The following is a 15,516-nucleotide window of genomic DNA, read 5'->3' as shown; positions in this document are numbered from 1 at the left end:
TTGAAAAGTCGGATTTATTCAGAGGGAAGACTTGCTTCTTGTGTTGCGCCAGAGTCAGCTGGCTGACCTGTTTGAGATGGCAATGCCTCGGACAGTGCAGCAGGCTGCAGAGGTAAAACTTGAGTAGGCGGGAAAAGTTCATCTTGCAGACTGGGAAGAAATTGGCCAATAGTAGACCACGTTAGCTCCCACAGATTTACATCTGCTGGATTGTCTGTGGATTTGGGCTGCCAAAGAATCCCTTCTGCCGAAAGCACCAGCAACAGATTTTTGAGCGATTCTTGAACTCCTTCAACCTAGAAATATACACGAGTTAAAACATAAAGCTGCAAACCTACAAGACTTTGACAATGCTTACCACAAATTCACGGCGCTGTCGTCCGCCAGCACCAAGAAACTGACACACATACTGGAGAATACGGACCCAGATCCGTGGTAATTCTTTACTGTTGACTAGCAGTGGCATAAACCTCAAGAAGATTTTGGAAAGCAATGCGACTGCTCTCACACGTGTTTCTTCAATTCCATGTGGATTGAGTCGATAAACTTCTGGTCTGAGTAGCTCATCCAGCAGTGGGTATAACACGTTATCAAAGCAGTCGACACGACACTCGACAGAAACAATGGTTGCAGTTTCACCTAAACTCATTTCCAACTCGGTTGAAAGTAAGCTGCGTTGAAGGAGTGTGAGTGCTTGTTGTCGTACTTCGCGTAGTGGGTGGTAACAAAGTTGGCTTAGTCCTGATAAAACTGGGAGCCAAAACTCAAACCAGGCTACACATTTAATTAGCAACCATATTATACATGTGAAATCACAAACATAAAACTCTGAATTCATGCATGTACTATTAAAACAGACAATTATACCTCGTTTGGATTGTATCCCAGTGGTCTCGATTAGTTTTGGAATCTTGGTCTGAAGTTTATACAGTTTCTCTATTGCCATCAAAGCTCTATCTAACGGTGATAACTGGGTTGAACTATCAAACAAATAATAGAAATGTCAGTTCAATCTCTTTTAACTACCAAAAAGGGTTTTAAAATACAACTGCCGCATACCAAATAGGCTCGGCACGATGTACCAAAAGAGGCGATCTTGCTTCCGTCTGTGATCGTTGTTCACGAACAGATACGCGAGCAGGTGATGTGTGACCGCTAACATGACCGATTTGCACATTTGAAATCAAAGGTTGCAGCTCTGTAGAAGTAGTGATGGCACCCGTGCTGGAAGCAGTAGCAGTTACAAATGAAATAAGCAAATCAACACACTCGCCAAAATTATCTGCAGTGACTGGTGAGTCGGGATGATTGGAAACAAGCAGGCAAGCAGCTTCGAATCCAAATGAGGCAGCACCTGGATGGCTCGAGGTCGCCGAGAGAACATGCAAAACAGTCAACCAACGAGACTGATGTTTGGCAACAATCGAAATGTTGGTCATTAAAACAGACAAGAGACCAGCAACAAGAGATTCGCCAACTGCATGCATTAGATCAGCGGGGAATTTGGATACTTTATCCAATAGTCCAAAGATCTCCGTCTGAATCTCCTCCTGAATGACATGTTTCAATCAAATTTAAAGCAGTCAAATTAAATGAAAATAATTAAACAAGTATGACGCAAACGTATTCAAAAGTAGTTGCATACCACGTGAAGTAGGCGCAATAAAAGACGGAGTAAACAGGAAACAGCATGATCAAGGAAAGCAGGAGGTGCAAAAGTGGGATTGCTGAATACTTCCATCAGATGAGCCGAAATCTGTGGCCAGAGAATTTGGATACGATCACGGTTACGTAGCGTAATATTGAGCAGCAGCTCAAGCTGAAATACACACGATTCAGAAAATACTTTGTCCTGTGAAGCAACGGGCTCTTTCACAAGTGGCTGCTGATCGGCCAATGAATTATGTGCTCCATCCATTTTTACTGGATCCGTGTAGCACGCTTCAATCAATGTAGTCACCAGATTTGTAAGAGTAGGTTCCTCCAGAAACCTTGACATAAGAATAGGTCTGGTTGAATAGATTGCAACACGAATTCAATAACATAAACCATCACTCACCTTGTATCTGCAATCAGTTCTTCGATTCTGCACAAGGTGACACACTCTGATGCCATGCGTTCATAAACTATATCGTCTGGATGAAGATCATAGTCGTCGTTGTATTGCTGTGAGCCCAAAGAAAGTAGCTGGGATAGAGTGGAGAATATGCCAGCCTCCTTGCGAGTAGATGTCACCTCGTTGGCCTGCTTATTTAAAGTAGAAGGCTTAACTCGTGGAATGAGAACATTGTCATGTCCAAAATGCTCAACAGCCAGCAAAGATATTGGAAGAATTTGATGAAGAAATAGATTTCCAATTGAATAAATAATCTAGAATCAACCATAAAAATGTGAGTTGAAGTTTAAATCAAGATACAAAAAACATCAGAGTAATCATACATGCTTCCAGGACTCGCGAATCGTATTGCCATAGTCACTAGCAAGATTGAATGCAAGAACCGCTGCTGCCTGTCCTCGATAATTGCCTCCAAAATCAACTAGCCAGCGATCAGGCTGATGTGCACGCTCGCGACGTCGCAAGAGTGTAAGCTCCGAGTCGGACAAAGAAGCAGTATCTAGCAGCTGAGGCTCAAACATCAGCTGCAACGCAGCAATGTCTTTTTCTACAGGAAGAACACGACTGGATTTGTTCAACCCAGTCATTCGTAGTAGTGATATAATAATATAATCAAATACATGAGAAAGATCATAGTGTGATGCAAGTACTGCGCAGTGCTGTACTCCAGCAATTGCCTTTTGAAGCGACATATTGTCCTCTGCATTGTCAAACGTATAGAAAATAGCAGCAAGCATAGGCCCCCATATAGATATAAACATGTCCTTATTGTAAACTGTCGTATCTCGATTTGAAAGCTGAACAATCTCAGGTGCACGAGCCAAGATTTGTCGCCACTTGAAATTAAAACTCAGCTCGCCTCCTTGCTCTTCAGCCATTACAATTTCTGTGTGCTTGATTGCATCATATATTTCCCTGAGATAGTCTATTGAAAAGTCTTTGCCACTATTGAGTCCACGCACATTACGGGAATAATCATGGAATGTCATGCGTCGTTTGACTTGTGGGTTGTGTTGATCAGTATTCAGCATAATGACTGAAAATGCAAGCACCGCGGTGTCGCTTTCTGTAGCAATCTCACGGTTGGGGTCGTCTTGGATAGACTCGAAATACCATTTTGAAAATGCATCCATTACTCGCTCAATTTGCTGAGACTCGCCAGGAATCCTAAACTTTTCCAGTAAAATTCGCATTGCCTCGTCAATTCGCTTGCCATGAAAATCAAATAGTTCGACAAATAACCCAAGCGTTTCTACATTTTGCGGCTTTGAAAAATATTCACCAATAAACTTTTTGCTTAAATTGGGCGTATATGCAAAAAAATGAGCCATGGAAATGGGCGTAAGAGGATCAGGCAAAATCCCATGCTCTTGGAAAAACTTGATTCCCTCTTTTAATGAAGCATTGAATTTTGCCGCGCCTTCACTCATGATTCGCTTTCGTTTGCGATTATTTACTAGTGTTTGAGGAGCATATGCGGCGGTTTCTTGTTCAGTACCAGAAAACAGATCCGAAACAGCTGCATTGCTGGGCTTTGGTTCAAAAATGTTGTGGGATAAGACTTCGGGAAGCCGACCAATCATGTTGCGTCGATCGACCAAACGTCTCAAAAACAGCAGCAAACCGTCAAAGCATTGTGCTTGATGGATACTAGATGTGGCTGGTCCACCAGGTGTGAGATCTGGAAAAGAGGATTTTGACAAAAATCCCAACAATTCTTCAAACAGATGGCAAGAAGACATCATGTCGCTGTCATAGTACACATACATATCCACAAAAAACGAAGGGGATCGAGCTAGCTGAAGAAGAGTTTCAAGATAGATTTCACGCACTTCACCAACAATAATCTCATAGCCAAGACGCTGATTTCCAGATACAGGGGAAGTTTCACCACGAGAGCGAACATAGTCATTGAATGAACCACTTGGAGTAGCCCAATCTTCGATATCCCAACCAACAACACCAGACACGCACTGCTGGATTAGAAACTGAATAAGCCATTGCTGTTGTGGAAATAAATACTCGCGAACTGTGTTAAAAAGCGCCAAAATTGTTTTTAAAAGCTGCGTAAGTAGCGAGAGAGTTTGCCAAGAAGGCGGATTGGTGAATGTCACATTGGAGTTGTATAAAAGTAAAAAAAGATGTTTGCAAAGATCATTGGTAATCATATCTCTTAAACTAATAGCCATACGCTGAAAATCAGCATGTAAGTCAGCATGCAGTTCTTGATGAGTAGTCGTCAAAAGAGAAGCATTGTTTTCAAGATCTTGCTCAGTGTCTTCCAGTAACGGTTTCTTATCATCACACGTCAAATCTTGTTTCAAAGTGATATCTGGTGCCAAAGTCTGTTCAGATGCAATTGTCTCGTGAGTTTTTTTATCCAACAATGGTTGCTCGCTTTCATCACTCAGACTAGTAGAGTCCAAGGTTATGTCTGTGACCTCGTTATTTCTCAATTCGGGAATCAACTGAGGACTGCCTACGTCTACAATGCGATGTAATCCATCCGAATGAAGCATATCTCCATTGGGATGTACACTAACGACTTGTGCAGGGTGTTCAGTAGTGATTTTCATTTCCATAGAACAGCTTGTTCGTCGAGTGACTTCAGGCTTGCGTGATTTTTCAGGTGTTTTTTTTAATTGCTCACTCACTGCATAGCCAAAGCCAATCCATTTTCCTAAAGACTTGCCAGAGATCTCAAGCCCACGTCGCAGTAAACGCAGACCTAAAACGCGATGTAGACTATCTGTCTGTGTTCTGTTTGAAGGATCAATCAAAGTAATCAATACTCGAGTAATCTCCAAAATAGCAGGAAGCCCAAAGGGTTGTGAAGAAACAGCTGTCAAGTCTTGCGAGGAATTCGTCAATTCCTTTTGCTGTCGATTTGGAGATGAATTGAAGTCGATCAACTCACTCTGACTGGTTTCATTTTCTAGTCCGCCATATCTGAGTGGAGAAATGTAGTCCTCGCTAAGAGTAGATGATGCGTGATTCCGTAAGCCACGACTCATTGAAACTTTGGATTTCAAAGTCTGTCGATGTTCACGTTCCTTTGTAATGACTGCAAGACTGAGTTGGTAGATTGATCCATAAACAGAAAATGAGTTTCGAGATATCAGCACTATCAAGTAAATCGTTTAGATGAATTTAATTACCGCTCAAAAGCGCTTTGAACAAGCACCAGCAAGGTTTCTTCTGCTGATTTTCGAAGCATTTCTAAATATAAAAATACAGTTAACCACCAGGTGGTTTTTTAGAATTTACACAAAACTTTGGCATACAAGCAACAATGAATCATTTACCACTGATACGTGATGGATAGTGAATTCCAAAAGATACCTCCACCATAGCACACAGAGACTTGTCATCTAAACACTTTTTCCCGGCATCGGAAAGAACAATAGTTCGAAAAAGACGCAAAACACGAGATAAGACGACTTCGTCGGAAACAATATCTGTTCCTTCGAATCTGCAATGGGTGACAGCATCAGCAAGCGCAACAACCGCACTGGAAAGATCTGGATGGTGAGGATCTGTACATGGTATTCAATTTTGGTCAGCTTCAATCAGGAAACAAAAGGTACGACTGTATTTGAATACACCAGAGATTGCACTAGAATAAATCCAATATCGATCACTTGCCAAGAACACGATAGTTGATGAATGTTTCGACACTTTCAAGAGCTACACCAGTAATATGACCATTTGTTTCGCCACTTTTGATGACATTCAAGAAAGGATCCAATAAATGCAAAGGGTCAAGATCGCGCAAATCTATTTAGTGGGATATGTATTCCAGTTAGCATCATGACTTTACTATAACAACGACCATGATAAACGATTGGACGCAGAGTATGAACCTACTTTGGATAATGGTCAGTCTTGCTTTAAGTCGAGAAAAGCCTTGCAACAACAAACTCTCCTATATAAACAGTATTTAAAAAAGTAAACAAGACTATTCACAGCAAGATAGTGGCTAGAAAGTATAGCATGACAGTTGATTGGATCAAGAGTAAATCCAGAGGTTTAACTTTGAATTAAGTGCCTTGCCAACACAACACGAAATTCTGTGACTGTACTTACAGGTAGAGTTGGAAATGGACCAGCCCGTAAAGAAGGATCACGCCTTGATGCCAGATCAGTGAACATGCGAAGGTATTCAAGCCCAGAGCTTTCACGCAATGAAATATCAGCGAGATAATCATAAGCGTTTGAGCCAGAGGCACCGTTTGTTCGACCGGCGGTGAGATGAGGAGAAGAACTGTCATCCTGTTCTGCATTATTCTGCCGATGGTTTTGCTGATTCAGAGTTGCTTGAATCAGCGAGTCCTGCCTATGGTTCCGGTCAATACTCCAGCGAGCATTACGACGCATGCTGCTCGTCACACTGGCAATTTCTGCAGACACAATCTGATCCCATGACAACTCTGGACGGTATCTAGATGCCAAGGACGTAGCAGACGACGCAGGTCTATCTGGCATGAGTAGCGACATGGGCAGTTTACGAACAATCCACGCAAAACAAGTGAAAGTTGAATAAATTGCAGTGCAACTGTTTTAAGAATTGATTGAATTTTGGCCATAAAATAAGTTATTTTGGCCATTCTTGAAGAAACAGTTTAAAAGAGAGTTGATTTATTAGTAAGAATCTATTAATAAGAATCTGTTAATAAGAATCTGTTGATAAGAATTTATTAGTAAGAATCTGTTAACAAGAATCTGTTGATAAGAATCAATTTTTAATCTCTTTGATTTCAAGCCTTTATTCAAAATACTTTCAATGCCTCGCTATCAACCTCTCTCTATGGACACGGACAGCAACATGCAGCATCCTGCCACTGGAGTCCCTGTTCCAACAACTCCCTTTCTTGGCTCAAACACTGGTCCAGGAGGCCCTGCCTTGAACATTCACAGACCCAATTCATCCCGTCGCTCTCCATTCTACTGTGGTGATGCTTGCTTTACACTCAAGAACATGTGTTTGCATTCTACTTCTATGCTGGATCTAGTTCGTAGACAAGCTATTGGTTATACTGCCGGTGCGCTGGTAATTCAACGCATTGCTTGTCTGTTTAATGCATTTCAAATATGCTTGTTGCAATTTAAATCTGATTCAATCGAGTCTCATTTTCAACCCTGGATTGTCTTGGTATTACTATAGTTTGCTATTGGATGGTGGCTGTTTATTGATGGCATTGCATTCAATGGCTCAAAAGCTGGTTCTATTCCTGTCGTTCAAGTTGGGTTTGAAGATTGGGCCCCTGGCATCATCTCAACTGTTGCATTGATCATGTAAGTCTTCTTCTCTTGGCTGTTCTGAACACACTTGTTGACTTGTGTATTCAAATTATAGTGTCAATCTTATCGATCGTGAAACTCTAAATGCAGACGACTTTGAATATTCCGGACCTAGTGTCGCATGCAAGGCAAGAGCGTGTGCTTTTCTGGGTGTGACGATGGCATTGGGTTCTCTTGGTGGAGCTTTGGCTGTTCTTAGTCTCAAGTTTATTATTCCAAACGTGTCTGGAGATGCCTTTTATCTCGGTCAAGCCATCACAATCCAAAACTTTCTCATATTCTTCAGGTAATTTGCATCTCTTTGTACCTTTTATAGCTTGTTCACTCAACTCATTGTGTTTCTACTTTCATCCATATTTATTTCTTTAGTTCAATGATCCTTTGGTTTGGAAGAAATCACCAGGATGAAGGCACAATCGCGCTCTAAAGTCTAAAACCAATCCTTTGCTTAATAAAAATAATATTCCTGACTGGGCGGTTGTGGGTCGTACTCATTCATCCATGTATGTTGGTATTGTTGTGAGGGATAAGACATATGTTGTGACTGGATTCGATGGGTTGCCCTGTTACAAGCTGGCTGTATTCGTGGATAGATATCCCACTCATCATTTATTAAATGATACATTCCGTCTGTTTGCTCACTCGTTCGAAGCCGTGAATCTTGCTTGTAATCTGCAGCTGGTTTGTAGAATCGACGAAAAGTATTCACTGAACCCTGTGTGTGTTGTGAAAGTCCTGCTGGTTGTAGATTGGAATAAACTGGTCTGTTCAAACCTCTAGGTAGGTTTGTTATTTCACAGGTTGATACTTTGTTTGCAGATGCCATGGTAAAACATTGAGGTTCGGAACGTCTTGATCGTCTTGTCTCGGCAACCAAGGGTTTTTGTGGCATGCTATGAGTTTCAGTTATTAATTTCGGTTTAAACGGAAACTTTACAGAATCTTGTGTAACTTGGGTTTCATTAGAATCCTCTACACGACATGAATTAAAATCATTTGGTGTTAATTCAAACTGTGTTGATCGTCTCAAGTGAGTGTCTGTTGCTAAAGATGTTTGTGATTGACGTTTCAAGACTACTGGTTTAGGTTTATCTACGGCCGTTTCATTGTCTGGTACTTGAGTATCTAAAGTGTTTACTTTTTTCAAATGCCGTAGTGTCGGTTTTTTATCCCTTTTGACCACTGGATCTTTGTAGGTCTGGAAATGTCGATAAACATTAAAATCAAAGTGGATAGTTGGGTTTTTGCGAAATGCTGCTGCATAACCACCCACACTCGGCACAGCAGATAAAACTGAAGAATGTCGATTTGCTATAGACGTACTACTTATGGGATAAATATCGTGTTTTGGATGCTGTATTAATTGTTGACACGCATCAGCACTTGGTTTGGAGGCAACAGGTCGCTGCTTTAAAATAGACTTTAGCGAGTTTGATGGTTTAGATGGCGTCTTTTTTTGGATGGATGCGTTGGGTATTAAATGGGTTGGCTCGATAGATGATGTTGTGGTCAAACATCGAGATAAACTTTCTTGACTTGATATTGGAGTGGGCATGTTAAACTCCAGTGCATCAGTGGTGTGTTGCAAAATGGTACAATTTTTAGACTGTGATGCCATATTTAAAATATCAGTGTCTTGACTGCTGTGCCTGTCACAAAGTAGGCGACTTTTCACACTATCATCGACTGTGACTAAAATATTAAAACGGTTGCATTCAAATGATATGTAATATACAGTACTATTCAATAAGCATACTCTTGAATCATCAAAACAAACTAAATACAAAACCGCTTGTTCTTATTCGCAAGATACTTTACCTGGGCTACTGTTTGATTCTTTTGACTGAATGGTGTACCGAGTGTTTGGCTCATTTTTGGACTCGTTGATTTGCGATAACAATGAATCTACGAGTTCTGGGTGATCTAATTTCAATCTATTCATCACAAACACACGCAAAGGTGTCTGTGATACTGAATCAATTGACAAAAGTGAGTTGTGGTTCATTGCATATCTCAATGGTCTCAATCCATCATGAGGTTTGGAATCTATATGCAATATATTGGGGAATGGATCATATAACCTAGACTGCGTGATTGAATTGACGCGAAAAAGCTTATCAGTTTTGAGAGCATTTAAACCATGTAGCAGTGTGTTGCCAACAGAGTCCTTGATATGAGCGGATTGTCCTTTGAATAGCAGTTTTTCATGGCAATACAGATTTTTTTGAATGTTACATGCAAGTAGATTCACTAAAGTATCAGCAGTGGATAAAACCGTAGCTACAGGTTTCAGCCCACCAGACCTGATGCATGTCTTGGTGTCCACAATCCTGATATGAAACTTTTTGGGCTGTAAAAATATCTTGGGTATAAATGGCAGAGGTGCGTGTGATTGCAGGTCCTGTTCCAGCTGCTGACCTAAAGACTTGACTGGGTTGAATAGTAGTTTTGGGATTGAATCTGAGCTTAATTCAATCCTGTGAATACAACTGGCATTTAGACGGCCATTCCGACAAAATGTATCACAAATAATACTGCAAGATGCAGTGTGCTCGTCCTGGTTGCATTCCAATGCAGCTGGTGAAAAGTCTAATTCACTGGATATTGGCGCTTTGTGAGTTTCTTGCTCCAATTCTGATATGCTTTGCTTACTTTGTCTTTTAGCGTTCCTTGAAACCCCATCCCGCATTGGACACTGTTTTCAAGAGATGGCAATTTGAATTGGGTTAGGAATGGTTGTCAAGCTGGTTCTGTTGGGCTGAGATGGACTCGAGACTTCTCCACACTACAGTTGATTTCAAAAATTAATACATGCATATCAATGTGTTTATGAATTCCATTCGAATTTTCAATTTAAACTTTTGTGGATTAGAATGAAAATCAGAGGTATAAAATCAACTACAGTGATTTCCAAACATGCATTCAAAATAATACGAAAAGGGAATTTTATTGTCTCGAGTCGTCAAAACACATCAGAGAAAAGATTGACAAATGCAGGCAATCTAAAAGCCATATATCAAAATGTTTAGTAGACACGAGCAACAGGAGGAACAGACTTGGCTTCGTTTTCATCCAGTGTGTGAGAGATCACTTTGCGATACTCCAGCGAAACAGCACCCGTTTCAAGATCATGTCGGGATAAAGTGTGTTTCATCCATTCGGTATCATTACGATCTTTAAAGTCCTCGCGAGCATGAGCACCGCGAGATTCCTTGCGCGCATATGCAGAATGCATGGTCTGAACAGCGTTAGTCATCAAATTTTGAAGCTCGAGCGTCTCGACAAGATCAGTGTTCCTAAAGCATTTGCAAAATGTTAGCCTGAAATCCTCAATGTAACCCAGCTGTTAGACTAGCAGCACTTACCAAATCAAGCTACGATCGGTGACCTTGAGATCCTTAAGCTTGGTGGAAACCTGATCAATCTTCTTTACACCCTCAAGAAGCGATGATTCGGTACGGAACACAGCAGCATCGGTTTGCATGACCTTTTGCATTTCAAGTCTAACATTAGCAGTGGGGTTGGCACCACTGGCGTATCTCAACTTGTCTAAATTGGCAATAGTGGCAGCACCTGCATCGGCAGGAAGTGGTTTGTGAGGTGTATCTGGGGCCAAAGTATCCTTGATGTGAAGAGCAGCGGCACGACCAAAGACAACAATATCAAGAAGAGAATTGGCACCAAGACGGTTAGCACCATGTACCGATACGCATGCAGCTTCACCAGCAGCATAAAGGCCAGGAACAACAACATCCTTGCCATCAACGTAGTTGATCACTTCACCAGTATAGCGAGTTGGAATTCCACCCATGTTGTAGTGAACAGTGGGGAGAACAGGAATAGGCTCTTTGGTGACATCAACACCAGCAAAAATAGCAGCAGTCTCAGAGATACCTGGAAGACGACTGTGGAGAACCTCTGCTGGAAGATGACTAAGCTGCAAGTAAAGATGGTCCTTTTGGGGACCAACACCACGGCCTTCGCGAATCTCAATGGTCATGGAACGAGATACAACGTCTCGACTGGCAAGATCCTTGGCAGTAGGTGCATATCTGGCCATAAACGGCTCTCCCTCGGAATTGAGCAAATAGCCACCCTCGCCACGAGAACCTTCAGTGATGAGACATCCAGCACCATAGATACCAGTAGGATGAAACTGCACAAACTCTAGATCCTGCAAGGGAAGACCAGCACGCGTAACCATGGCATTTCCATCACCAGTGCAAGTATGAGCCGAGGTACACGAAAAATATGCACGTCCGTATCCACCTGTAGCAAGAACGGTTTTGTGGGATCGGAAACGATGAATAGTACCATCTTCCATGTTGAGTGCAATCACACCACGGCACTCGCCTAGCACATGTTCATTCATTGATATAAGTTTAAACGTCTTGAAACCCAATAAACTCGTATCAATCATGAACCAACTTGAATGGTGTTGCATTATTTACCGTTTTCCATGATAAGATCAAGAGCAAAATACTCGATAAAAAAAGTGGTGTCATGACGCAGCGACTGACCATATAGAGTATGGAGAATGGCATGGCCAGTTCTGTCAGCAACAGCAGCACAGCGGTAAGCCTGACCACCTATGACAAGTCATTGCAGAATCTCAGCAATCAAACAGTATAACGTGTCAAAACCATAGTTGGAGCAATGGATTGATTCTTACCCTTTCCAAACTTCAGACTCTGACCACCAAATGCGCGCTGATAGATCTTGCCCTCGGGAGTACGAGAAAAAGGAACACCAAAGTGCTCTAGCTCAATGACAGACTGTGGAGCTTCACGACACATGTAGTGTATAGCATCCTGATCACCTATACCGCCATAAAATCAGCAAGGCTGGTATGCCACCACTATTATACTTTAAAAAATACACTTACCAAGCCAATCTGATCCCTTGACGGTGTCGTACATGTGCCACCTCCAATCATCTTCAGTCATGTTTGCAAGGGCAGCATTGATACCACCCTGAGCAGCAACGGTGTGAGATCGGGTAGGAAAAAGCTTGGTGATGCATGCAGTCTTTAAGCCTTCCTTGGCAAGACCAAATGCAGCACGAAGACCAGCACCACCAGCACCAACAACTAGTGCATCGTAGGTGTGATCAATAATTGGATATGCTGCAGAAATGGTAGACTGAATATTTCAAATATAGAAAAGTAAACATCATATTATAGATACTGTTGTAATACAAACTCAACACTAGAGTATGCTTGAAAACACCGACATCAGATTATTTTCCAACCGATTGATCGGGTTTAAAGACATGCCCTTGACACCCATGCAACTGGATCAAGAAGTTTAAAACAAGATTCCATCAATCCTTACTTGGGCAGCCGAGGCTCTCAATGTCTGAGTGGTAGAAATCCTCTGAGTAAAGGCCGATGCATGAAAAGATCGGTGTTGAACTAGATATGAATTAAAACAAGATATGCGGAGAATTGAATATTCAAATAATAAGATCAAAGCACCATCAGACCTCGATAGAGTCAGAGTCGTGATGATGGTATTATCTTGAAGAACTACTCACCAATCCTAGCAGACTTCTATAGTTGAATAAGCCAATTCAAGACACAAGTTGTAATATAGAATAAAAGTTAGTAACCAAAGATTCAATGGCAGCCAGACACCGAGTGGGTTAGTAACAACTCCACAAGGGATGCCAAGCCAGGATTGAAAAACGCAATTCTGCTCAATGAGCCAACCCAGCATTGCGACATCAACCACTATCTATGCAATTCAATCCTCATTGAACAGCATGAGAACCTACTCGCAATGCGGCTCCAGAAAACATTTTTGTTGGTGAAGGAAAGAAATTCAAATGTCCGTGCGTCTTATAGTCTTGGTGTTACTGAAATGACTGCAATTTCACTTTGATAATCATCGTCATCTTGCATGGATTCTCTAATATGAACAGATCGTCAATCCATACGTCTTACTCGAGCATTGACACGGGTTGAGTTGTCCACTCTCGGTTGAATATTTGAGTATCGATGTTTGAATTCAAGGTTTTCTCAAAAGAAAACTAAAGTCATGGCATTATCTATAATCAGAACTATATGGCGAATGCAGCCATTCGCTGCTAGTAAAAAATCAATTGCTTCTACACTCGTTTCCACTCGCTCATTGAGTACTGCTCATCAATCCCATTCTTCTAATGGTCCAAGAATAGGCCTGTTTTTTAAAAATACATCCATGTTCTTGTTAGGTGCTGTTATGGCTGTTTCTACCATCGAGTATGTCCAAGATCCACTTATTTTTCAAAAACTTGAGCGATCCACTTTTTTTTGGCGTAAAATGGGTCCCATTTATCTACAATATCGCATTCAGGAATGGAGACTGAAAGACTCTTCTGATGAGATCAAGGAAAAGGCTTGGAACGAATTACATCAGCAATATGCTCCACAGGTTTTGGCTCTGCTCTTGGAACTGCGTGGCATATATATCAAACTAGGCCAGATTCTTGCCACTCGCAAAGATATTGCTCCAGAAATCTATCGCAACTATTTTTCTGAGTTATTGGATCGAGTACCTGCTTTGAGTGGGACTGAAGCTCGCTTGATTATTGAAAATGCTCTTGGGCGTTCTATCAACAGCATGTTTGCTGAATTCGATGACGTGTCTATTGGAGCAGCTTCTATCGGTCAGGTTCATAAAGCCAAACTGTACGATGGCCGTGTTGTGGTGGTCAAGATCCAGTATCCAGATGCAGACTCTCTTTTTCGGCAAGACATTGTTACTAGCAAACAGGTATGACATGACATTTTATCAATCCCATTTCCAAACATGTTAATGCTAGATGGCAACATCAATCTGTCTATAAAATTAACTGGCCACTACTGATTTTGGTTTGATTTGCATGACTAGTTTGCAAAACTTGCTCAGCCAGAACAGATTCCTGCAATGGACGAACTTGAACGACAAGTTTTGGAGGAATTTTATTTTGACAAGGAAGCTTGGGCTTTAGATACTGTACGCAAGAATATCATGCCATTTTACAAAAATGTTGTGATTCCAAAACCCATCAAGGAATTCAGCAACAAGGACGTTCTTGTCATGGAATACATTCCGGGCGTAAAGCTTATTGACGCCGTCATTGTTGATGCACAACGCATTGCTCGTCGACTCGGCACCACTTTGGATGTGCTGCAGACTGGAAAATTCACAACATGGATGGGTGTTCGAAACTCAATCTACACGGTTGCTGATGTCAGTTGGTCCACTATGGCCGGAATCTACAACTGGACACTCGGGTGGATCGCTCCAAACATTCCGTATGCTCAAAAACCAATCGATATCAAAAATATTTTCAAAACTTTAGTGGAGGTTCACGGAAAAGAAATACTTATCGATGGCATTTTTAACGGCGATCCCCATCGTTAGTGAATGTGATTCTAAAAATGTAATGTTTTGTTTTGCCACGTCAATCAGCTAATGCCATTCACATTTTTATATTGCATAATCATCAAGCTGGAAATATTTTGATTTTGCCCAACGGCAAGATTGGACTGATTGATTACGGACAAGTCAAGATGCTTACCAAAAAAGAACGTCGCCAGCTTGCCGAATTGATGCTATTGCTTGAAAAGGGCGAAGGTGTCAAAAACGAAACCATTTCATTCGTCAAGGCTCTTGGATTCCAAACTGAAAAAAACGACGATCATGTGCTTTATAAAACCGCTGTCATTGGATTAGATCGTGATGATGAAGAAGCTTGTGAAGGTAGATTTGGACATTCAATTGCAATCTTGACTCGAATTTAGAATCTCTCAACTAACGTTACCCAACCATTCACTGCATTGATCTGTGTTGGAATGGACTAGGCATGAGTCTCCAAAAATATCTTGAATATCTAAACGAAAAAGATGCCACAAAGTCAATCCCAGAACACCTTATCATGGCAGTTCGTACATGCATTTTACTTCGCGGAGCTGCTGCTCTTATGGGTGCTGGTCCAATTAGTATTGCCAAGGAGTGGAAACATCTTGCAGAAAAAACAATCAAGCTTTACCCTGAAAACCCGATAACAGACAATGACATTCCGACATTTGTTCGGGAATAGATTGTATGCAGCGCTATGAGGCGCACTTTTTG

General features: G+C 41.4%; 5 protein-coding genes across 5 annotated transcripts; 2 read left to right on the top strand and 3 right to left on the bottom strand.

The window, feature by feature from the left end:
* Positions 1–2: 2 nt before the first annotated feature.
* On the bottom strand, positions 3–6,613 carry BATDEDRAFT_90433 (uncharacterized protein; the record flags this gene model as incomplete). Its single annotated transcript, XM_006680802.1, has 12 exons — positions 3–296; positions 359–774; positions 868–980; positions 1,060–1,550; positions 1,646–1,991; positions 2,060–2,370; positions 2,440–5,188; positions 5,275–5,335; positions 5,422–5,652; positions 5,771–5,893; positions 5,984–6,041; positions 6,203–6,613. The coding sequence occupies 12 exons, from the start codon at positions 6,611–6,613 to the stop codon at positions 15–17; spliced, it is 5,592 nt and encodes a 1,863-aa protein (XP_006680865.1). The 3' UTR covers positions 3–14.
* A 286-nt stretch (positions 6,614–6,899) lies between these two features.
* On the top strand, positions 6,900–7,844 carry BATDEDRAFT_26562 (uncharacterized protein; the record flags this gene model as incomplete). The annotated part of the gene is made up of 4 exons (XM_006680638.1): positions 6,900–7,166; positions 7,281–7,411; positions 7,473–7,703; positions 7,787–7,844. 4 exons carry the CDS (start codon positions 6,900–6,902, stop codon positions 7,842–7,844), a joined length of 687 nt encoding a protein of 228 aa, XP_006680701.1.
* A 278-nt stretch (positions 7,845–8,122) lies between these two features.
* BATDEDRAFT_26561 (uncharacterized protein) lies at positions 8,123–10,106 on the bottom strand (the record flags this gene model as incomplete). The annotated part of the gene is made up of 3 exons (XM_006680637.1): positions 8,123–8,181; positions 8,216–9,109; positions 9,236–10,106. The coding sequence occupies 3 exons, from the start codon at positions 10,104–10,106 to the stop codon at positions 8,123–8,125; spliced, it is 1,824 nt and encodes a 607-aa protein (XP_006680700.1).
* A 240-nt stretch (positions 10,107–10,346) lies between these two features.
* Positions 10,347–13,216, bottom strand: BATDEDRAFT_90431 (uncharacterized protein; the record flags this gene model as incomplete). The annotated part of the gene is made up of 8 exons (XM_006680801.1): positions 10,347–10,713; positions 10,783–11,770; positions 11,869–12,006; positions 12,090–12,236; positions 12,303–12,558; positions 12,751–12,830; positions 12,953–12,968; positions 13,193–13,216. 8 exons carry the CDS (start codon positions 13,214–13,216, stop codon positions 10,443–10,445), a joined length of 1,920 nt encoding a protein of 639 aa, XP_006680864.1. The 3' UTR covers positions 10,347–10,442.
* Positions 13,217–13,638: 422 nt separating this feature from the next.
* BATDEDRAFT_26559 (uncharacterized protein) lies at positions 13,639–15,484 on the top strand (the record flags this gene model as incomplete). The annotated part of the gene is made up of 4 exons (XM_006680636.1): positions 13,639–14,172; positions 14,290–14,800; positions 14,893–15,144; positions 15,246–15,484. 4 exons carry the CDS (start codon positions 13,639–13,641, stop codon positions 15,482–15,484), a joined length of 1,536 nt encoding a protein of 511 aa, XP_006680699.1.
* Between the last annotated feature and the right edge of the window lie 32 nt (positions 15,485–15,516).

The sequence above is a fragment of the Batrachochytrium dendrobatidis genome, assembly GCF_000203795.2.
Source record: "Batrachochytrium dendrobatidis JAM81 unplaced genomic scaffold BATDEscaffold_10, whole genome shotgun sequence".
NCBI lineage: Eukaryota > Fungi > Chytridiomycota > Chytridiomycetes > Rhizophydiales > Batrachochytrium > Batrachochytrium dendrobatidis.
The sequence above is the reverse complement of the archived record's forward strand: the minus strand, read 5'-3'. Positions and strand labels throughout refer to the sequence as shown.